Source organism: Coffea arabica, chromosome 5e, assembly GCF_036785885.1.
Source record: "Coffea arabica cultivar ET-39 chromosome 5e, Coffea Arabica ET-39 HiFi, whole genome shotgun sequence".
In the NCBI taxonomy this organism is placed as follows: domain Eukaryota; kingdom Viridiplantae; phylum Streptophyta; class Magnoliopsida; order Gentianales; family Rubiaceae; genus Coffea; species Coffea arabica.
The window spans coordinates 42,266,602-42,285,022 of record NC_092318.1 but is presented as its reverse complement, the minus strand read 5'-3'; the positions used below and the strand labels follow the sequence as shown (position 1 = coordinate 42,285,022).

Sequence of the window (18,421 nt, the reverse complement as noted above, 5' to 3'; positions counted from 1 at the left end):
CCTTAGCACGCTAGTTCTTCCTTCTAATCGAAGGGAAAATTAAAGTCGTGAAATTAGGAGTCATTCCCGTACCCGACTTGATGCACTCCTCTAAGTTCATGCATCTTCATCTTATCATATCACCTTTTTTTCATTTTTATCTATATTTTTCACTACTTATGTTTTTCTCACTCCACATGCCATGTTCACACACTTTTTCCTATCACTTATTTATTTTCTACCTCACAAATTGCACCCAATTGCACTTATATGTATCTACTATCATATTTTCATTCATTTGCACACAAACACCTTTATTTTCCCAATTTGCACACATGCACTTGTCTTACATTCGCACACATGCACGTTTTCATGCATTTTCACACTTGCACTCGTATTTGAGTCTTCATTTGCATCATTCGCGACCTCTATGAGGACTTTTTCTATTGGCCACCACAACTCATGTGGTTGGGACCAAAAATCCTCGTAAGAGACATTTTAGATTTAGGATTGCATTTCTTTTTCATATCCATTAGTCATATCCAACATGCGAAACATACTTTGGGTAGAAGAAATTAGGAAAATAAGGGCTAAGTCACGCAACTAGCTTTTGCTAGTGACGGGTTTTTACTTTAAGTGCAAGTTTAATTCCGAATTTACACCCGTTGGACTGCAAGTATACAGGTCGCAATTGTAGTACAAGATGTGTATCGGGTCGATCCCACGAGGAGCAATTAAAACAATTATTAGATACTAATTTACTCTATTATTTAGACTTACAATTAATTTGAGCAGAAACTTCAGATTTTAATTCAACTACAAAAATTCTTAAATAGATACATGCAATTTCACAATAGGAGTAGAATTTACTAAATATTAAGATCTAGGGATGTAGATTCCACATATAACACAAAAGATCTAGAACGAATGAATTTAACACTTGTTACTATTCTTGTTTAACCAAGGATTCATTTCCAGCAATACCAAAATCACATTTTCATGATAATAATGGGTTAAAACAGATTAGTTTTTCCTAATCTCTTGGAAAATACTAAATCTGTTTTGTGCATACCTGAAATATAGATTTTATCCACTTGAATGTATTTCTATTCTCATGAATATACTACTCAAGCTCTACTTATGTCATTCCATTATTTTTACCATTTCTCAATGAGTAAAAACAACTATAAACCTGCTATTGGTGATCAAGCAACAACAAGTAATCCAACATACACAAGTAGATAAGTTAATACAAGACATAACAAGCACAAATCACAATCACTTCATATCATTTGGCCATAAGCTTCATCTACTCCCTAGATAAAGGAAATTAGCTACTCATGAATGATTTAACAATCAAACTCACAAGTTTATTAATGCAAAACATCATGAAGTACAAGTATAAGAAAGGTAAAAGAAAGCTTAGCCAATTGAAGGTAAAGCTCTCCAATTCCTGCTATGTTCTTGTACAAGATGGTTACAAGTGAAAAACCAAATGCTTCTCTAAGAACTCTAGAGAGAAAACTTGTTGCAAGAAGGAAAACTAGCTACGTATGGTGATGCCAGGCTTCTCCCCTGTGTTTCTGCATAAAAGGTGGTAGAAATTCCATTCCTCTCACTTCATAATTTCCTCCACTCAGATTTTGTAAAAAGAAGTCAAAGATATGATGTTTCCTTTTTGTCCACACTCATTTGGTCTTCTCTTTTATTGCAGAAGCATGTGCACCGAATACCCTTGCATCTTATAGCTGGAAAGTGGTATGAACACAAGAGAATTGACTGAGTCAAATTGCAGAATTTCGGCTATAAAACGCGCCTACACAAAACGCGGCATAAACTCGCGTTTTGTCTACTCGCGTTTTCACTCTGGCCTTATTTCAACTGCGATTTTATCCATGATAAAGGCCAAACTAGCTTTTGTGCAAAACCCAAAGGTTGTAGCCCTTTGAGTTAGATTTCCAATGCTTCAAGAATCATCCAAATCGGAGCTTTGTAGCCTGAGATATGATCAAAATACTGTCACCTGTTCAAACCTCTGTTTTAACTTCCGACCACAGAATGCAGCTTCTGTATTCCAACGTTTTTCCCATGAAGATGGCAGAAATGGATTTCGATGTCTTCATACGAATTGTAGGTCTCTTTCTTAGCTTTAAAATGGTATAAGGATCACCTCAATCCGATAAGTGTAGCTCCAGATATGGTCAAAATACTGAAGAGTGTCAAAACTGACTTGTATTGCATTTCCTCACTTGAACGTTTTTCACTTCATTCTTCTTGTTGCCACTTGAATTCACCACCAAATCTCTATTTTTTACCTCATTTGACATCCTTTGGTGATTGAATCATCATTCCTGCACAAAAATGAAGTTTTTACCATTAAAATCAATAGAAATGCAATATTATCCACTTTTACCAAAAATATATAATTTTACCAAAAACCTCTTTATTTTATTTATAAAACTAAATAATCAACTCAAAATTAACTAATAAAATGCACTTAAAAATACGTAAAATAAACTCTTATCAAATATCCCCACACTTGAATCATTGCTTGTCCTCAAGCAATATAAAATTCTAACCATCAATGATCCAAAAAAAATTGAAAATAAACATATGTAGTATTTCAACTCCATTTCCTTGAATCAAGGTAAATAACCCTTATGTGATCTTTCTATTAAGTTCAAGTACTCATAATATCAAGCAACGAAGAGCCAAGTATACCATAATTTTTTCAATTCAACTCAACTTCTTATTTTTATCCAATTTCGCAAGCAAGCAACTCCTATAGTCAATAAAGATGCTAACTAATCTCATGATCAACTTCTTATTTTTCTTAAAGAGGGATTTAATTTACTTTTTATTTATTTATTATTATTATTATTTTTTTAATATATATATATAATAAAATTCCCTCTAAGAGTAATCATGAGAAGAGTATGACACTTATTAACCATATTAATTTCTTATCTTATAAAATTAGATAAAAAGAAGAATTTTCATCAAATATACAAAATGTAGGCATAATTTTCTCCACTTTACTAGATATACTTTCCTATAGATGTAAAAATTATAATCACATAAAAATCAATTCCAAATTTCATGAGAAAAGAAGTATCAAAACCGCATAGATTTATTTCAAAAGGATAAGTGACAAAATTTTACTTATTTTTTATAGTTAATAACATATATATGTATAAGGTTTTTAAAAATTTTGACAGAGTCTCCCCTTAAAAGTGGACTAAAACTCCCTGCCAGCAACCACAAGAAACACCATTTAAGCACAAGAATTATATCAAACACAACTAAAACCACAAGTATCATACATATTTCTCCCCCCCACACTTAAATTACACATTGTCCTCAATGTGTAGGGAAGAAATGAAACAAATGAAGAAAAGAAAAGAAAGAAGTACTCCCCAAGTCAATGGCTGAGATCCGTATCAGCCACTAATCACGGACCACTGTCAAAATACAAGTACCTACCACATAGAAAACAGAAAAATAAAATGAAGTTAAACATCTTAAGTTCCACAAGTTAAGATAATTAGGCAAGCAAGTTCATCAACTAAAGATAGCTTCTGCAGTGTGCCAAGTCAGTCATCCCCCTCGGCATCATCGTCATCCTCTGCATCACGATTGGGCGGTGGATGAATGCCCAATTGATCTTCAATTCGGCTTAGACGATTATGGAGTAAAAATGAAGATTTGTGAGTTGGGTAGAAGAGAAGAAGAAAAACGCGGCTGGAAAAATGGAAAAGTGAAGAAATGTTCTGGAAATCGCGTTTTTTTTTTTTTTTTGAAGCAGAAAAGTGAACCGAAAACGCGACTAAAAACGCGCCTTCAACGCGCGTTTTTAAAGCCGCGTTTTCTGCACAAATCTCGCAGAATTGAAAACGCGGTTACGTATGAAAACGCGACTTTAAGTCGCGTTTATCTGTGTCGCGTTTTACAGTTTTGCTCAGGCGAGAAAACGCGACTTCCTCCAAAACGCGACTTAAAGTCGCGTTTTAAAGGCGCGTTTTCTGTTCTGCAGGCTCAGAATTGAAAACGCGATTCTGAGAAACGTGACCTATAGTCGCGTTTTCTTGGAAAACGCGTTTTCTGCTTCGATTTTTAGCAGAATTTCAACTTTTGAAAAATTACAAAAGGTACCCCAATGACTCAAAATGCATCATAGATCATTTGTTTGCCAATTTTAATGACTGGAACAAATGTAAAACATTAAAAACATGCATTTTACACCTTTATAATGAATCAAAAACACCTTTAACGCAAATCGAGGGGTTGAGTTGTTTGATCAAAGTTCGCCTTTTTTGTACTCAATTGGTCATCCTTGCCTTCAATTGCCAACCCTACATTACAAAAACAACAATTTAGCTAAAACATTGATTCAAACCACAAAATCACACCAAGTTAACAAATATAACCTAAATATTGGGTTGCCTCCCAATTAGCGCTTTTGTTTATAGTCGTTGGCTCGACTCACACATTCAGTTTCTTAAATTGAAGAAGAGTCGCCCAAAAGACATATGAGTCCTTTGGGTACGATTTCACCTGCCAAGTAGGGTTTCAATCGTTGTCCATTGACCTTAAACCTTTCATTTCTTGAATTTGCCACTTCAACCGCTCCATAGGGAAATACTTGAGTGACTTCAAATGGTCCAGACCACCTTGACTTCAATTTTCCTGGAAATAACCTCAGGCGTGAATTGAATAAAAGCACTTTTTGCCCTACCTGAAATTGTTTAGGAATAATGTGCTTGTCATGCCAATATTTGATCTTTTCTTTGTAAATTTTGGCATTTTCATATGCATGTAACCGGTGTTCCTCCAATTCACTCAGCTCAAGTAATCTCCTTCCACCTGCAAGATTAAAATCTATATTAATTGCTTTAATAGCCCAATAAGCTTTATGTTCAATCTCTACAGGTAAGTGACAAGCTTTTCCATAGACTAAACGATACGGCGACATCCCTAAGGGAGTCTTAAATGCCGTTCGGTAAGCCCATAGTGTGTCATCTAACTTTGTAGCCCAATCCTTGCGTGATTTATTCACAATTTTCTCCAAAATGAGCTTTATCTCACGATTAGCTAGCTCCGCTTGTCCATTGGCTTGAGGATGGTACGGGAGTGATGTCTTGTGCCTACAACCATATTTAAACAATAAGGAATCCAGTTGTTTGTTACAAAAATGTTTTCCTTCATCACTTATTATGGCCTTAGGTATACCAAATCTACAAAAAATATTCTTTTTAAGGAATCGGAGTACAACCTTAGAGTCATTAGTAGGTGAAGCGATTGCTTCTACCCATTTAGAAACATAATCCACTGCTACTAAGATGTACTTATTATTAAAAGAGCTTGGAAATGGTCCCATAAAGTCTATACCCCATATATCAAATAATTCAACTTCTAAGAAGGTAGTTAGGGGCATTTCATTCTTTCGAGATATATTTCCAGTTCTTTGGCATGCATCACAACTTTTAACATATTCCCGAACATCTCGATACATAGTTGGCCAATAAAACCCTGATTGCCATACCTTTGCCACAGTTTTTGAGGTGCTAAAATGTCCACCTGTTTCAAGGTTACGACAATGATATAAAATATTATGTACCTCGTTTTCGGGAATACATCTACGTACCATACCATCGGCACAATGTTTATACAGCAATGGTTCCTCCCAAAAGTAACTTTTGACATCATGTAAGAATTTCTTCTTTTGATGGTAATTAAATCCCCTTGGAATCTCTCCACTTACCAAAAAATTAGCAATATCAGCATACCATGGAGAATTGATAATTGGTAGGACAAACTCATCCGGGAAATTCTCTTGAATAGGAACTTGATCCTTGACTGGAATATATTCTAGGCGTGATAGATGATCCGCTACTAGATTCTCTGTTCCCTTTTTGTCTTTTATCTCCACATCAAATTCCTGCAATAAAAGAATCCACCGAATTAGTCTTGGTTTTGCATCTTTTTTATGTAACAAATATTTAAGAGCCGCATGGTCCGTATATATAATAACTTTAGATCCTACTAGATAAGATCTAAATTTATCCAAAGCAAATATCACTGCCAATAGCTCTTTTTCTGTAGTTGCATAATTGAGTTGTGCCTCATTTAGCAACTTGCTAGCATAGTAAATGACGTGCAACCGTCCTTCTTTCTTTTGTCCCAAAACTGCTCCAACCGCATAATCACTTGCATCACACATCAATTCAAATGGTAGTGACCAATCAGGCGAAGTTATAATTGGGGCCGAAATCAATTCCTTCTTCAACCTTTCAAATGCAACCAAACAATTGTCATCAAATTGAAAAGAAGTATCTTTACATAATAAATCACATAATGGCTTTACTATTTTAGAAAAATCTTTAATAAAACGTCTATAAAAGCCAGCATGTCCTAAAAAACTCCTTATCCCCTTGACATTGCTTGGGGGTGGCAATTTTTCGATGACTTCTATTTTGGCTTGATCCACCTCAATTCCCTTGGAGGAAATCTTGTGTCCTAAAACAATTCCTTCTTTTACCATAAAATGACATTTCTCCCAATTCAGTACAAGATTTGTTTCCTCGCATCTCTGCAAAATCAATTCCAAATTATGAAGACACTGATCAAAAGATGAACCATACACAGAAAAATCATCCATAATTTTCTCAATATAATCAGAAAAAATAGCCATCATGCATCGTTGAAAAGTTGCGGGAGCATTGCATAACCCAAATGGCATTCTTCTAAAGGCAAAAGTGCCATAAGGACATGTAAATGTGGTCTTCTCTTGATCCTCTGGAGCTATAGCTATTTGATTATATCCTGAAAAACCATCAAGAAAACAGTAAAATTCATATCCGGCTATTCGCTCCAATAATTGATCAAGAAATGGTAGGGGAAAATGATCCTTTCTTGTTACCGTATTTAACTTACGATAATCGATACACACTCTCCACCCTACCACAAGTCTAGATGGAATCAATTCATCATTTTTACCTATGATTGTAGTTATTCCACCTTTCTTTGGTACCACATGAATTGGGCTAATCCAAACACCATCGGAGATAGGAAAGACTATACCTGCATCAAGCCACTTAAGAATTTCATTTCTTACCACCTCTTTCATGTTTGGATTGAGTCTTCTTTGTGTTTCCACCACTGGTTTGCAACCGTTCTCCAATAAAATTCGATGCATGCATATAGAAGGACTTATACCTTTAATGTCTGAAATTGTCCATCCAATTGCCTTCTTACGCCTTCTTAGAACTCTTAACAACTTTGCACACTGTTCATCATCAAGGTCAGCACTAACAATTACAGGTAAAGTTTTATTTTCTCCAAGAAATTCATACCTTAGATGAGTCGGAAGTGGCTTGAGCTCTAACTTTGGAGGTTCAATTTCTGAAGGTTGTGAAAACCCTTTTCCTTGGCCAAGACTTTCATACAAATTACCCCTTTTATAAGGTGCTTGAAAATCCAAGTACTTGGCCAATTCTTCAATTTCTTCACAAACATCTTCTTGCTTACCTAAACTCATTAAACAATACTCAAGAGGATCTAAGTCAAAGTTGACTTGACTCATCTCTTGGGTTAGTTTATCAATTGTGCCAATAGAATAAGCATGATCGGTAAAAGAAGGGTATTTTTCCATTTCATTCAAATTAAATTCTACCTCTTCTTCACCTACTTGAAACTTAAGCTTGCCATTTTTTACATCAATAATAGTACCTGCAGTAGCTAGAAATGGTCTACCTAGAATAATTGGCATAGATATATCTTCTTCCATATCTAATACCACAAAATCCACTGGAATGATAAATTTTTGAACTTTTATCAATACATTCTCCAACACTCCCAATGGATATCTAATAGACCGATCCGCTAGTTGCAAAGTGATATTAGTGCGTTTAAGCTCATGCAAACCCAATTGTCTAGCCACCGTTAAAGGTATTAATGATACACTAGCACCAAGATCACACAATGCCTTAGAAAAATCAACGTTACCTATGGTGTAAGGTATAGAAAAACTCCCCGGATCCTTCCACTTCGGTGGTAGCTTATTTTGAATAATTGCACTACATTCCTCCGTTAATGCTATTGTTTCGCAGTCTTCCAACTTTCTTTTTCTAGTCATGATTTCCTTGAGAAATTTTGCATAAGACGGAATCTGCAAAATAGCATCGGCAAAAGGAATGTTAATGTGCAATTGTTTGAAAAGTTTAACAAATTTTTCAAAATCTTTATCAAACTTATTTTGCTTTAATCTTTGTGGAAATGGAACCGCAGGAGGTATTGGAATGGTAGTGGAAGATGATGGTTGCTTTTCTCTTGGATTCTCCCGACTATTTTCCTCCACAATCGCCTCTTGGTTCCTCTGCTTTTCTTCTTGTTTTTCGTTCTCATCTTTCTCAACTTCCACCACTGGAGGATCTTCTAATTGTCTACCACTACGAAGAGTAATGGCTTGCACCTGCTCCTTAGGATTGACCTCTGTTTTGCTAGGTAATTCTCCTTGATTTCGATTATTCAAAGAACTAGCAATTTGACCAATTTGGACCTCTACATTCCTGTACATTGTAGTGAGTTGATCCAGTCTCCCTTCTACTCGTTCAAATCTGTCCGAAGTCACCTTAGCAAGTTTTTCCACCGCGATCTCCCAACTTGGTTTAGTTTCAGCCTGTGGTTGCCTTGGTTGAAATCCCGGCGGATTGGTTGGCCTTTGTTGATTGCCTTGATCTTTCCATCCAAAGTTTGGATGATTTCTCCACCCCGGATTGTAAGTATTCGAGTAGGGATTATTTAGAGCATTTCGGTTGTAATTATTGACAAATTGTACCTGCTCAGAATCAACACACTCATTAATATCATGTTCACCTCCACAGAAAGAGCAACAAGCTACGTGAGCATTAGATGAACTTGGGCTAACTCCACCTTGTCTACTCAATAACTTCATCACGTTATTCATTTGGGCACTCAACATATTGAGAGTGTCCATTTCGATCATACCTGCGTGACGTCTCGTATTACCTCTTTCATTGGCCCATTGGTAGTTATTTGCGGCCATTTCTTCTATCAAATTTTGAGCTTCTTGGGGTGATTTACCCATTAAAGCTCCACCTGCGGCTGCATCAATAATAGTTTTAGTGGAGAAAGATAAACCATTATAAAAGGTTTGTATGATTAACCATTCCGGCAGTCCATGATGTGGACATTTCCGAAGCAAATCTCTAAACCTTTCCCATGCCTCATATAATGATTCTCCCTCCAATTGACTAAAACTAGTGATATCCATTCTAAGCTTAGCAGTCTTTCCTGGTGGAAAATACTTATTTAAGAATGCTCTTGATAAATCATCCCATCCGGTGAAAGTATTAGGAGCATGAGAGTGTAGCCAAAGTTTGGCCTTATCTCTCAATGAAAATGGGAACAATCTTAACCATATAGCATCATCACTAACTCCATTCATTTTAATTGTATCACAAATTTCCAAGAATGTAGCTAAGTGTGTATTAGGATCTTCAACAGCATTACCTCCAAATGGAGATTGTTGAACCATTTGGATAAGTGATGGTTTAATCTCAAAGTTGTTAGCATTTACCGTAGGCCTTGCTATGCTCGTTTGAGATCCTTGTGTTCCCGGTAGAGCAAAATCTCGTAGAACTCGCCTATTTGCTTCATTTTCAGCCATTTCTTCTTCAAATGGTAGTTCTATCAAAATTTCCTCTATCGGTTGCCAAATCTCTTGTTCCTCTTGCTGTTGTGTGTGCCTCCTTTGTCTACGTAGTGTCCTCTCAATTTCTGGATCGAAAGGTGCGACTTCTCGAGACTCCCGGTGCATACACTACAAACAGAAATAAGGGATATTATGCAACTTCAATGGTAAAAAAAATTGATTACAATATAAGATTAAATATAATCTAAAAAATAAAGCTGTCTAAATTAATAAAGATGATTATGCTCTAATATTGCCGCTCCTCGGCAACGGCGCCAAAAACTTGACGGGTTTTTACTTTAAGTGCAAGTTTAATTCCGAATTTACACCCGTTGGACTGCAAGTATACAGGTCGCAATTGTAGTACAAGATGTGTATCGGGTCGATCCCACGAGGAGCAATTAAAACAATTATTAGATACTAATTTACTCTATTATTTAGACTTACAATTAATTTGAGCAGAAACTTCAGATTTTAATTCAACTACAAAAATTCTTAAATAGATACATGCAATTTCACAATAGGAGTAGAATTTACTAAATATTAAGATCTAGGGATGTAGATTCCACATATAACACAAAAGATCTAGAACGAATGAATTTAACACTTGTTACTATTCTTGTTTAACCAAGGATTCATTTCCAGCAATACCAAAATCACATTTTCATGATAATAATGGGTTAAAACAGATTAGTTTTTCCTAATCTCTTGGAAAATACTAAATCTATTTTGTGCATACCTGAAATATAGATTTTATCCACTTGAATGTATTTCTATTCTCATGAATATACTACTCAAGCTCTACTTATGTCATTCCATTATTTTTACCATTTCTCAATGAGTAAAAACAACTATAAACCTGCTATTGGTGATCAAGCAACAACAAGTAATCCAACATACACAAGTGGATAAGTTAATACAAGACATAACAAGCATAAATCACAATCACTTCATATCATTTGGCCATAAGCTTCATCTACTCCCTAGATAAAGGAAATTAGCTACTCATGAATGATTTAACAATCAAACTCACAAGTTTATTAATGCAAAACATCATGAAGTACAAGTATAAGAAAGGTAAAAGAAAGCTTAGCCAATTGAAGGTAAAGCTCTCCAATTCCTGCTATGTTCTTGTACAAGATGGTTACAAGTGAAAAACCAAATGCTTCTCTAAGAACTCTAGAGAGAAAACTTGTTGCAAGAAGGAAAACTAGCTACGTATGGTGATGCCAGGCTTCTCCCCTGTGTTTCTGCATAAAAGGTGGTAGAAATTCCATTCCTCTCACTTCATAATTTCCTCCACTCAGATTTTGTAAAAAGAAGTCAAAGATATGATGTTTCCTTTTTGTCCACACTCATTTGGTCTTCTCTTTTATTGCAGAAGCATGTGCACCGAATTCCCTTGCATCTTATAGCTGGAAAGTGGTATGAACACAAGAGAATTGACTGAGTCAAATTGCAGAATTTCGGCTATAAAACGCGCCTACACAAAACGCGGCATAAACTCGCGTTTTGTCTACTCGCGTTTTCACTCTGGCCTTATTTCAACTGCGATTTTATCCATGATAAAGGCAAAACTAGCTTTTGTGTAAAACCCAAAAGTTGTAGCCCTTTGCGTTAGCTTTCCAATGCTTCAAGAATCATCCAAATCGGAGCTTTGTAGCCTGAGATATGATCAAAATACTGTCACCTGTTCAAACCTCTGTTTTAACTTCCGACCACAGAATGCAGCTTCTGTATTCCAACGTTTTGCCCATGAAGATGGCAGAAATGGATTTAGATGTCTTCATACGAATTGTAGGTCTCTTTCTTAGCTTTAAAATGGTATAAGGATCACCTCAATCCGATAAGTGTAGCTCCAGATATGGTCAAAATACTGAAGAGTGTCAAAACTGACTTGTATTGCATTTCCTCACTTGAACGTTTTTCACTTCATTCTTCTTGTTGCCACTTGAATTCACCACCAAATCTCTATTTTTTACCTCATTTGACATCCTTTGGTGATTGAATCATCATTCCTGCACAAAAATGAAGTTTTTACCATTAAAATCAATAGAAATGCAATATTATCCACTTTTACCAAAAATATATAATTTTACCAAAAACCTCTTTATTTTATTTATAAAACTAAATAATCAACTCAAAATTAACTAATAAAATGCACTTAAAAATACGTAAAATAAACTCTTATCAAATACCCCCACACTTGAATCATTGCTTGTCCTCAAGCAATATAAAATTCTAACCATCAATGATCCAAAAAAAATTGAAAATAAACATATGTAGTATTTCAACTCCATTTCCTTGAATCAAGGTAAATAACCCTTATGTGATCTTTCTATTAAGTTCAAGTACTCATAATATCAAGCAACGAAGAGCCAAGTATACCATAATTTTTCCAATTCAACTCAACTTCTTATTTTTATCCAATTTCGCAAGCAAGCAACTCCTATAGTCAATAAAGATGCTAACTAATCTCATGATCAACTTCTTATTTTTCTTAAAGAGGGATTTAATTTACTTTTTATTTATTTATTATTATTATTATTATTATTTTTTAATATATATATATATAATAAAATTCCCTCTAAGAGTAATCATGAGAAGAGTATGACACTTATTAACCATATTAATTTCTTATCTTATAAAATTAGATAAAAAGAAGAATTTTCATCAAATATACAAAATGTAGGCATAATTTTCTCCACTTTACTAGATATACTTTCCTATAGATGTAAAAATTATAATCACATAAAAATCATTTCCAAATTTCATGAGAAAAGAAGTATCAAAACCGCATAGATTTATTTCAAAAGGATAAGTGACAAAATTTTATTTATTTTTTATAGTTAATAACATATATATGTATAAGGTTTTTAAAAATTTTGACAGAGTCTCCCCTTAAAAGTGGACTAAAACTCCCTGCCAGCAACCACAAGAAACACCATTTAAGCACAAGAATTATATCAAACACAACTAAAACCACAAGTATCATACATATTTCTCCCCCCCACACTTAAATTACACATTGTCCTCAATGTGTAGGGAAGAAATGAAACAAATGAAGAAAAGAAAAGAAAGAAGTACTCCCCAAGTCAATGGCTGAGATCCGTATCAGCCACTAATCACGGACCACTGTCAAAATACAAGTACCTACCACATAGAAAACAGAAAAATAAAATGAAGTTAAACATCTTAAGTTCCACAAGTTAAGATAATTAGGCAAGCAAGTTCATCAACTAAAGATAGCTTCTGCAGTGTGCCAAGTCAGTCATCCCCCTCGGCATCATCGTCATCCTCTGCATCACGATTGGGCGGTGGATGAATGCCCAATTGATCTTCAATTCGGCTTAGACGATTATGGAGTAAAAATGAAGATTTGTGAGTTGGGTAGAAGAGAAGAAGAAAAACGCGGCTGGAAAAATGGAAAAGTGAAGAAATGTTCTGGAAATCGCGTTTTTTTTTTTTTTTTGAAGCAGAAAAGTGAACCGAAAACGCGACTAAAAACGCACCTTCAACGCGCGTTTTTAAAGCCGCGTTTTCTGCACAAATCTCGCAGAATTGAAAACGCGGTTACGTATGAAAACGCGACTTTAAGTCGCGTTTATCTGTGTCGCGTTTTACAGTTTTGCTCAGGCGAGAAAACGCGACTTCCTCCAAAACGCGACTTAAAGTCGCGTTTTAAAGGCGCGTTTTCTGTTCTGCAGGCTCAGAATTGAAAACGCGATTCTGAGAAACGCGACCTATAGTCGCGTTTTCTTGGAAAACGCGTTTTCTGCTTCGATTTTTAGCAGAATTTCAACTTTTGAAAAATTACAAAAGGTACCCCAATGACTCAAAATGCATCATAGATCATTTGTTTGCCAATTTTAATGACTGGAACAAATGTAAAACATTAAAAACATGCATTTTACCCCTTTATAATGAATCAAAAACACCTTTAACGCAAATCGAGGGGTTGAGTTGTTTGATCAAAGTTCGCCTTTTTTGTACTCAATTGGTCATCCTTGCCTTCAATTGCCAACCCTACATTACAAAAACAACAATTTAGCTAAAACATTGATTCAAACCACAAAATCACACCAAGTTAACAAATATAACCTAAATATTGGGTTGCCTCCCAATTAGCGCTTTTGTTTATAGTCGTTGGCTCGACTCACACATTCAGTTTCTTAAATTGAAGAAGAGTCGCCCAAAAGACATATGAGTCCTTTGGGTACGATTTCACCTGCCAAGTAGGGTTTCAATCGTTGTCCATTGACCTTAAACCTTTCATTTCTTGAATTTGCCACTTCAACCGCTCCATAGGGAAATACTTGAGTGACTTCAAATGGTCCAGACCACCTTGACTTCAATTTTCCTGGAAATAACCTCAGGCGTGAATTGAATAAAAGCACTTTTTGACCTACCTGAAATTGTTTAGGAATAATGTGCTTGTCATGCCAATATTTGATCTTTTCTTTGTAAATTTTGGCATTTTCATATGCATGTAACCGGTGTTCCTCCAATTCACTCAGCTCAAGTAATCTCCTTCCACCTGCAAGATTAAAATCTATATTAATTGCTTTAATAGCCCAATAAGCTTTATGTTCAATTTCTACAGGTAAGTGACAAGCTTTTCCATAGACTAAACGATACGGCGACATCCCTAAGGGAGTCTTAAATGCCGTTCGGTAAGCCCATAGTGTGTCATCTAACTTTGTAGCCCAATCCTTGCGTGATTTATTCACAATTTTCTCCAAAATGAGCTTTATCTCACGATTAGCTAGCTCCGCTTGTCCATTGGCTTGAGGATGGTACGGGAGTGATGTCTTGTGCCTACAACCATATTTAAACAATAAGGAATCCAGTTGTTTGTTACAAAAATGTTTTCCTTCATCACTTATTATGGCCTTAGGTATACCAAATCTACAAAAAATATTCTTTTTAAGGAATCGGAGTACAACCTTAGAGTCATTAGTAGGTGAAGCGATTGCTTCTACCCATTTAGAAACATAATCCACTGCTACTAAGATGTACTTATTATTAAAAGAGCTTGGAAATGGTCCCATAAAGTCTATACCCCATATATCAAATAATTCAACTTCTAAGAAGGTAGTTAGGGGCATTTCATTCTTTCGAGATATATTTCCAGTTCTTTGGCATGCATCACAACTTTTAACATATTCCCGAACATCTCGATACATAGTTGGCCAATAAAACCCTGATTGCCATACCTTTGCCACAGTTTTTGAGGTGCTAAAATGTCCACCTGTTTCAAGGTTACGACAATGATATAAAATATTATGTACCTCATTTTCGGGAATACATCTACGTACCATACCATCGGCACAATGTTTATACAGCAATGGTTCCTCCCAAAAGTAACTTTTGACATCATGTAAGAATTTCTTCTTTTGATGGTAATTAAATCCCCTTGGAATCTCTCCACTTACCAAAAAATTAGCAATATCAGCATACCATGGAGAATTGATAATTGGTAGGACAAACTCATCCGGGAAATTCTCTTGAATAGGAACTTGATCCTTGACTGGAATATATTCTAGGCGTGATAGATGATCCGCTACTAGATTCTCTGTTCCCTTTTTGTCTTTTATCTTCACATCAAATTCCAGCAATAAAAGAATCCACCGAATTAGTCTTGGTTTTGCATCTTTTTTATGTAACAAATATTTAAGAGCCGCATGGTCCGTATATATAATAACTTTAGATCCTACTAGATAAGATCTAAATTTATCCAAAGCAAATATCACTGCCAATAGCTCTTTTTCTGTAGTTGCATAATTGAGTTGTGCCTCATTTAGCAACTTGCTAGCATAGTAAATGACGTGCAACCGTCCTTCTTTCTTTTGTCCCAAAACTGCTCCAACCGCATAATCACTTGCATCACACATCAATTCAAATGGTAGTGACCAATCAGGCGAAGTTATAATTGGGGCCGAAATCAATTCCTTCTTCAACCTTTCAAATGCAACCAAACAATTGTCATCAAATTGAAAAGGAGTATATTTACATAATAAATCACATAATGGCTTTACTATTTTAGAAAAATCTTTAATAAAACGTCTATAAAAGCCAGCATGTCCTAAAAAACTCCTTATCCCCTTGACATTGCTTGGGGGTGGCAATTTTTCGATGACTTCTATTTTGGCTTGATCCACCTCAATTCCCTTGGAGGAAATCTTGTGTCCTAAAATAATTCCTTCTTTTACCATAAAATGACATTTCTCCCAATTCAGTACAAGATTTGTTTCCTCGCATCTCTGCAAAATCAATTCCAAATTATGAAGACACTGATCAAAAGATGAACCATACACAGAAAAATCATCCATAATTTTCTCAATATAATCAGAAAAAATAGCCATCATGCATCGTTGAAAAGTTGCGGGAGCATTGCATAACCCAAATGGCATTCTTCTAAAGGCAAAAGTGCCATAAGGACATGTAAATGTGGTCTTCTCTTGATCCTCTGGAGCTATAGCTATTTGATTATATCCTGAAAAACCATCAAGAAAACAGTAAAATTCATATCCGGCTATTCGCTCCAATAATTGATCAAGAAATGGTAGGGGAAAATGATCTTTTCTTGTTACCGTATTTAACTTACGATAATCGATACACACTCTCCACCCTACCACAAGTCTAGATGGAATCAATTCATCATTTTTACCTATGATTGTAGTTATTCCACCTTTCTTTGGTACCACATGAATTGGGCTAATCCAAACACCATCGGAGATAGGAAAGACTATACCTGCATCAAGCCACTTAAGAATTTCATTTCTTACCACCTCTTTCATGTTTGGATTGAGTCTTCTTTGTGTTTCCACCACTGGTTTGCAACCGTTCTCCAATAAAATTCGATGCATGCATATAGAAGGACTTATACCTTTAATGTCTGAAATTGTCCATCCAATTGCCTTCTTACGCCTTCTTAGAACTCTTAACAACTTTGCACACTGTTCATCATCAAGGTCAGCACTAACAATTACAGGTAAAGTTTTATTTTCTCCAAGAAATTCATACCTTAGATGAGTCGGAAGTGGCTTGAGCTCTAACTTTGGAGGTTCAATTTCTGAAGGTTGTGAAAACCCTTTTCCTTGGCCAAGACTTTCATACAAATTACCCCTTTTATAAGGTGCTTGAAAATCCAAGTACTTGGCCAATTCTTCAATTTCTTCACAAACATCTTCTTGCTTACCTAAACTCATTAAACAATACTCAAGAGGATCTAAGTCAAAGTTGACTTGACTCATCTCTTGGGTTAGTTTATCAATTGTGCCAATAGAATAAGCATGATCGGTAAAAGAAGGGTATTTTTCCATTTCATTCAAATTAAATTCTACCTCTTCTTCACCTACTTGAAACTTAAGCTTGCCATTTTTTACATCAATAATAGTACCTGCAGTAGCTAGAAATGGTCTACCTAGAATAATTGGCATAGATATATCTTCTTCCATATCTAATACCACAAAATCCACTGGAATGATAAATTTTTGAACTTTTATCAATACATTCTCCAACACTCCCAATGGATATCTAATAGACCGATCCGCTAGTTGCAAAGTGATATTAGTGCGTTTAAGCTCATGCAAACCCAATTGTCTAGCCACCGTTAAAGGTATTAATGATACACTAGCACCAAGATCACACAATGCCTTAGAAAAATCAACGTTACCTATGGTGCAAGGTATAGAAAAACTCCCCGGATCCTTCCACTTCGGTGGTAGCTTATTTTGAATAATTGCACTACATTCCTCCGTTAATGCTATTGTTTCGCAGTCTTCCAACTTTCTTTTTCTAGTCATGATTTCCTTGAGAAATTTTGCATAAGACGGAATCTGCAAAATAGCATCGGCAAAAGGAATGTTAATGTGCAATTGTTTGAAAAGTTTAACAAATTTTTCAAAATCTTTATCAAACTTATTTTGCTTTAATCTTTGTGGAAATGGAACCGCAGGAGGTATTGGAATGGTAGTGGAAGATGATGGTTGCTTTTCTCTTGGATTCTCCCGACTATTTTCCTCCACAATCGCCTCTTGGTTCCTCTGCTTTTCTTCTTGTTTTTCGTTCTCATCTTTCTCAACTTCCACCACTGGAGGATCTTCTAATTGTCTACCACTACGAAGAGTAATGGCTTGCACCTGCTCCTTAGGATTGACCTCTGTTTTGCTAGGTAATTCTCCTTGATTTCGATTATTCAAAGAACTAGCAATTTGACCAATTTGGACCTCTACATTCCTGTACATTGTAGTGAGTTGATCCAGTCTCCCTTCTACTCGTTCAAATCTGTCCGAAGTCACCTTAGCAAGTTTTTCCACCGCGATCTCCCAACTTGGTTTAGTTTCAGCCTGTGGTTGTCTTGGTTGAAATCCCGGCGGATTGGTTGGCCTTTGTTGATTGCCTTGATCTTTCCATCCAAAGTTTGGATGATTTCTCCACCCCGGATTGTAAGTATTCGAGTAGGGATTATTTGGAGCATTTCGGTTGTAATTATTGACAAATTGTACCTGCTCAGAATCAACACACTCATTAATATCATGTTCACCTCCACAGAAAGAGCAACAAGCTACGTGAGCATTAGATGAACTTGGGCTAACTCCACCTTGTCTACTCAATAACTTCATCACGTTATTCATTTGGGCACTCAACATATTGAGAGTGTCCATTTCGATCATACCTGCGTGACGTCTCGTATTACCTCTTTCATTGGCCCATTGGTAGTTATTT

General features: G+C 35.7%; 1 protein-coding gene and 1 non-coding gene across 2 annotated transcripts; one reads left to right on the top strand and one right to left on the bottom strand.

Annotated features, from left to right (window-relative positions):
* The first annotated feature begins 9,173 nt into the window (after positions 1-9,173).
* LOC140007126 (small nucleolar RNA R71) lies at positions 9,174-9,280 on the top strand. The gene has a single exon (XR_011814683.1). It is a non-coding gene; the product is annotated as a small nucleolar RNA R71 (small nucleolar RNA).
* Positions 9,281-13,684: 4,404 nt separating this feature from the next.
* Positions 13,685-18,360, bottom strand: LOC140007035 (uncharacterized). The gene is made up of 6 exons (XM_072049722.1): positions 17,647-18,360; positions 16,396-17,349; positions 15,127-15,288; positions 14,908-14,942; positions 14,101-14,509; positions 13,685-13,717 (listed from the first exon to the last, which is right to left on the bottom strand). The coding sequence occupies exons 1-6, from the start codon at positions 18,358-18,360 to the stop codon at positions 13,685-13,687; spliced, it is 2,307 nt and encodes a 768-aa protein (XP_071905823.1).
* Between the last annotated feature and the right edge of the window lie 61 nt (positions 18,361-18,421).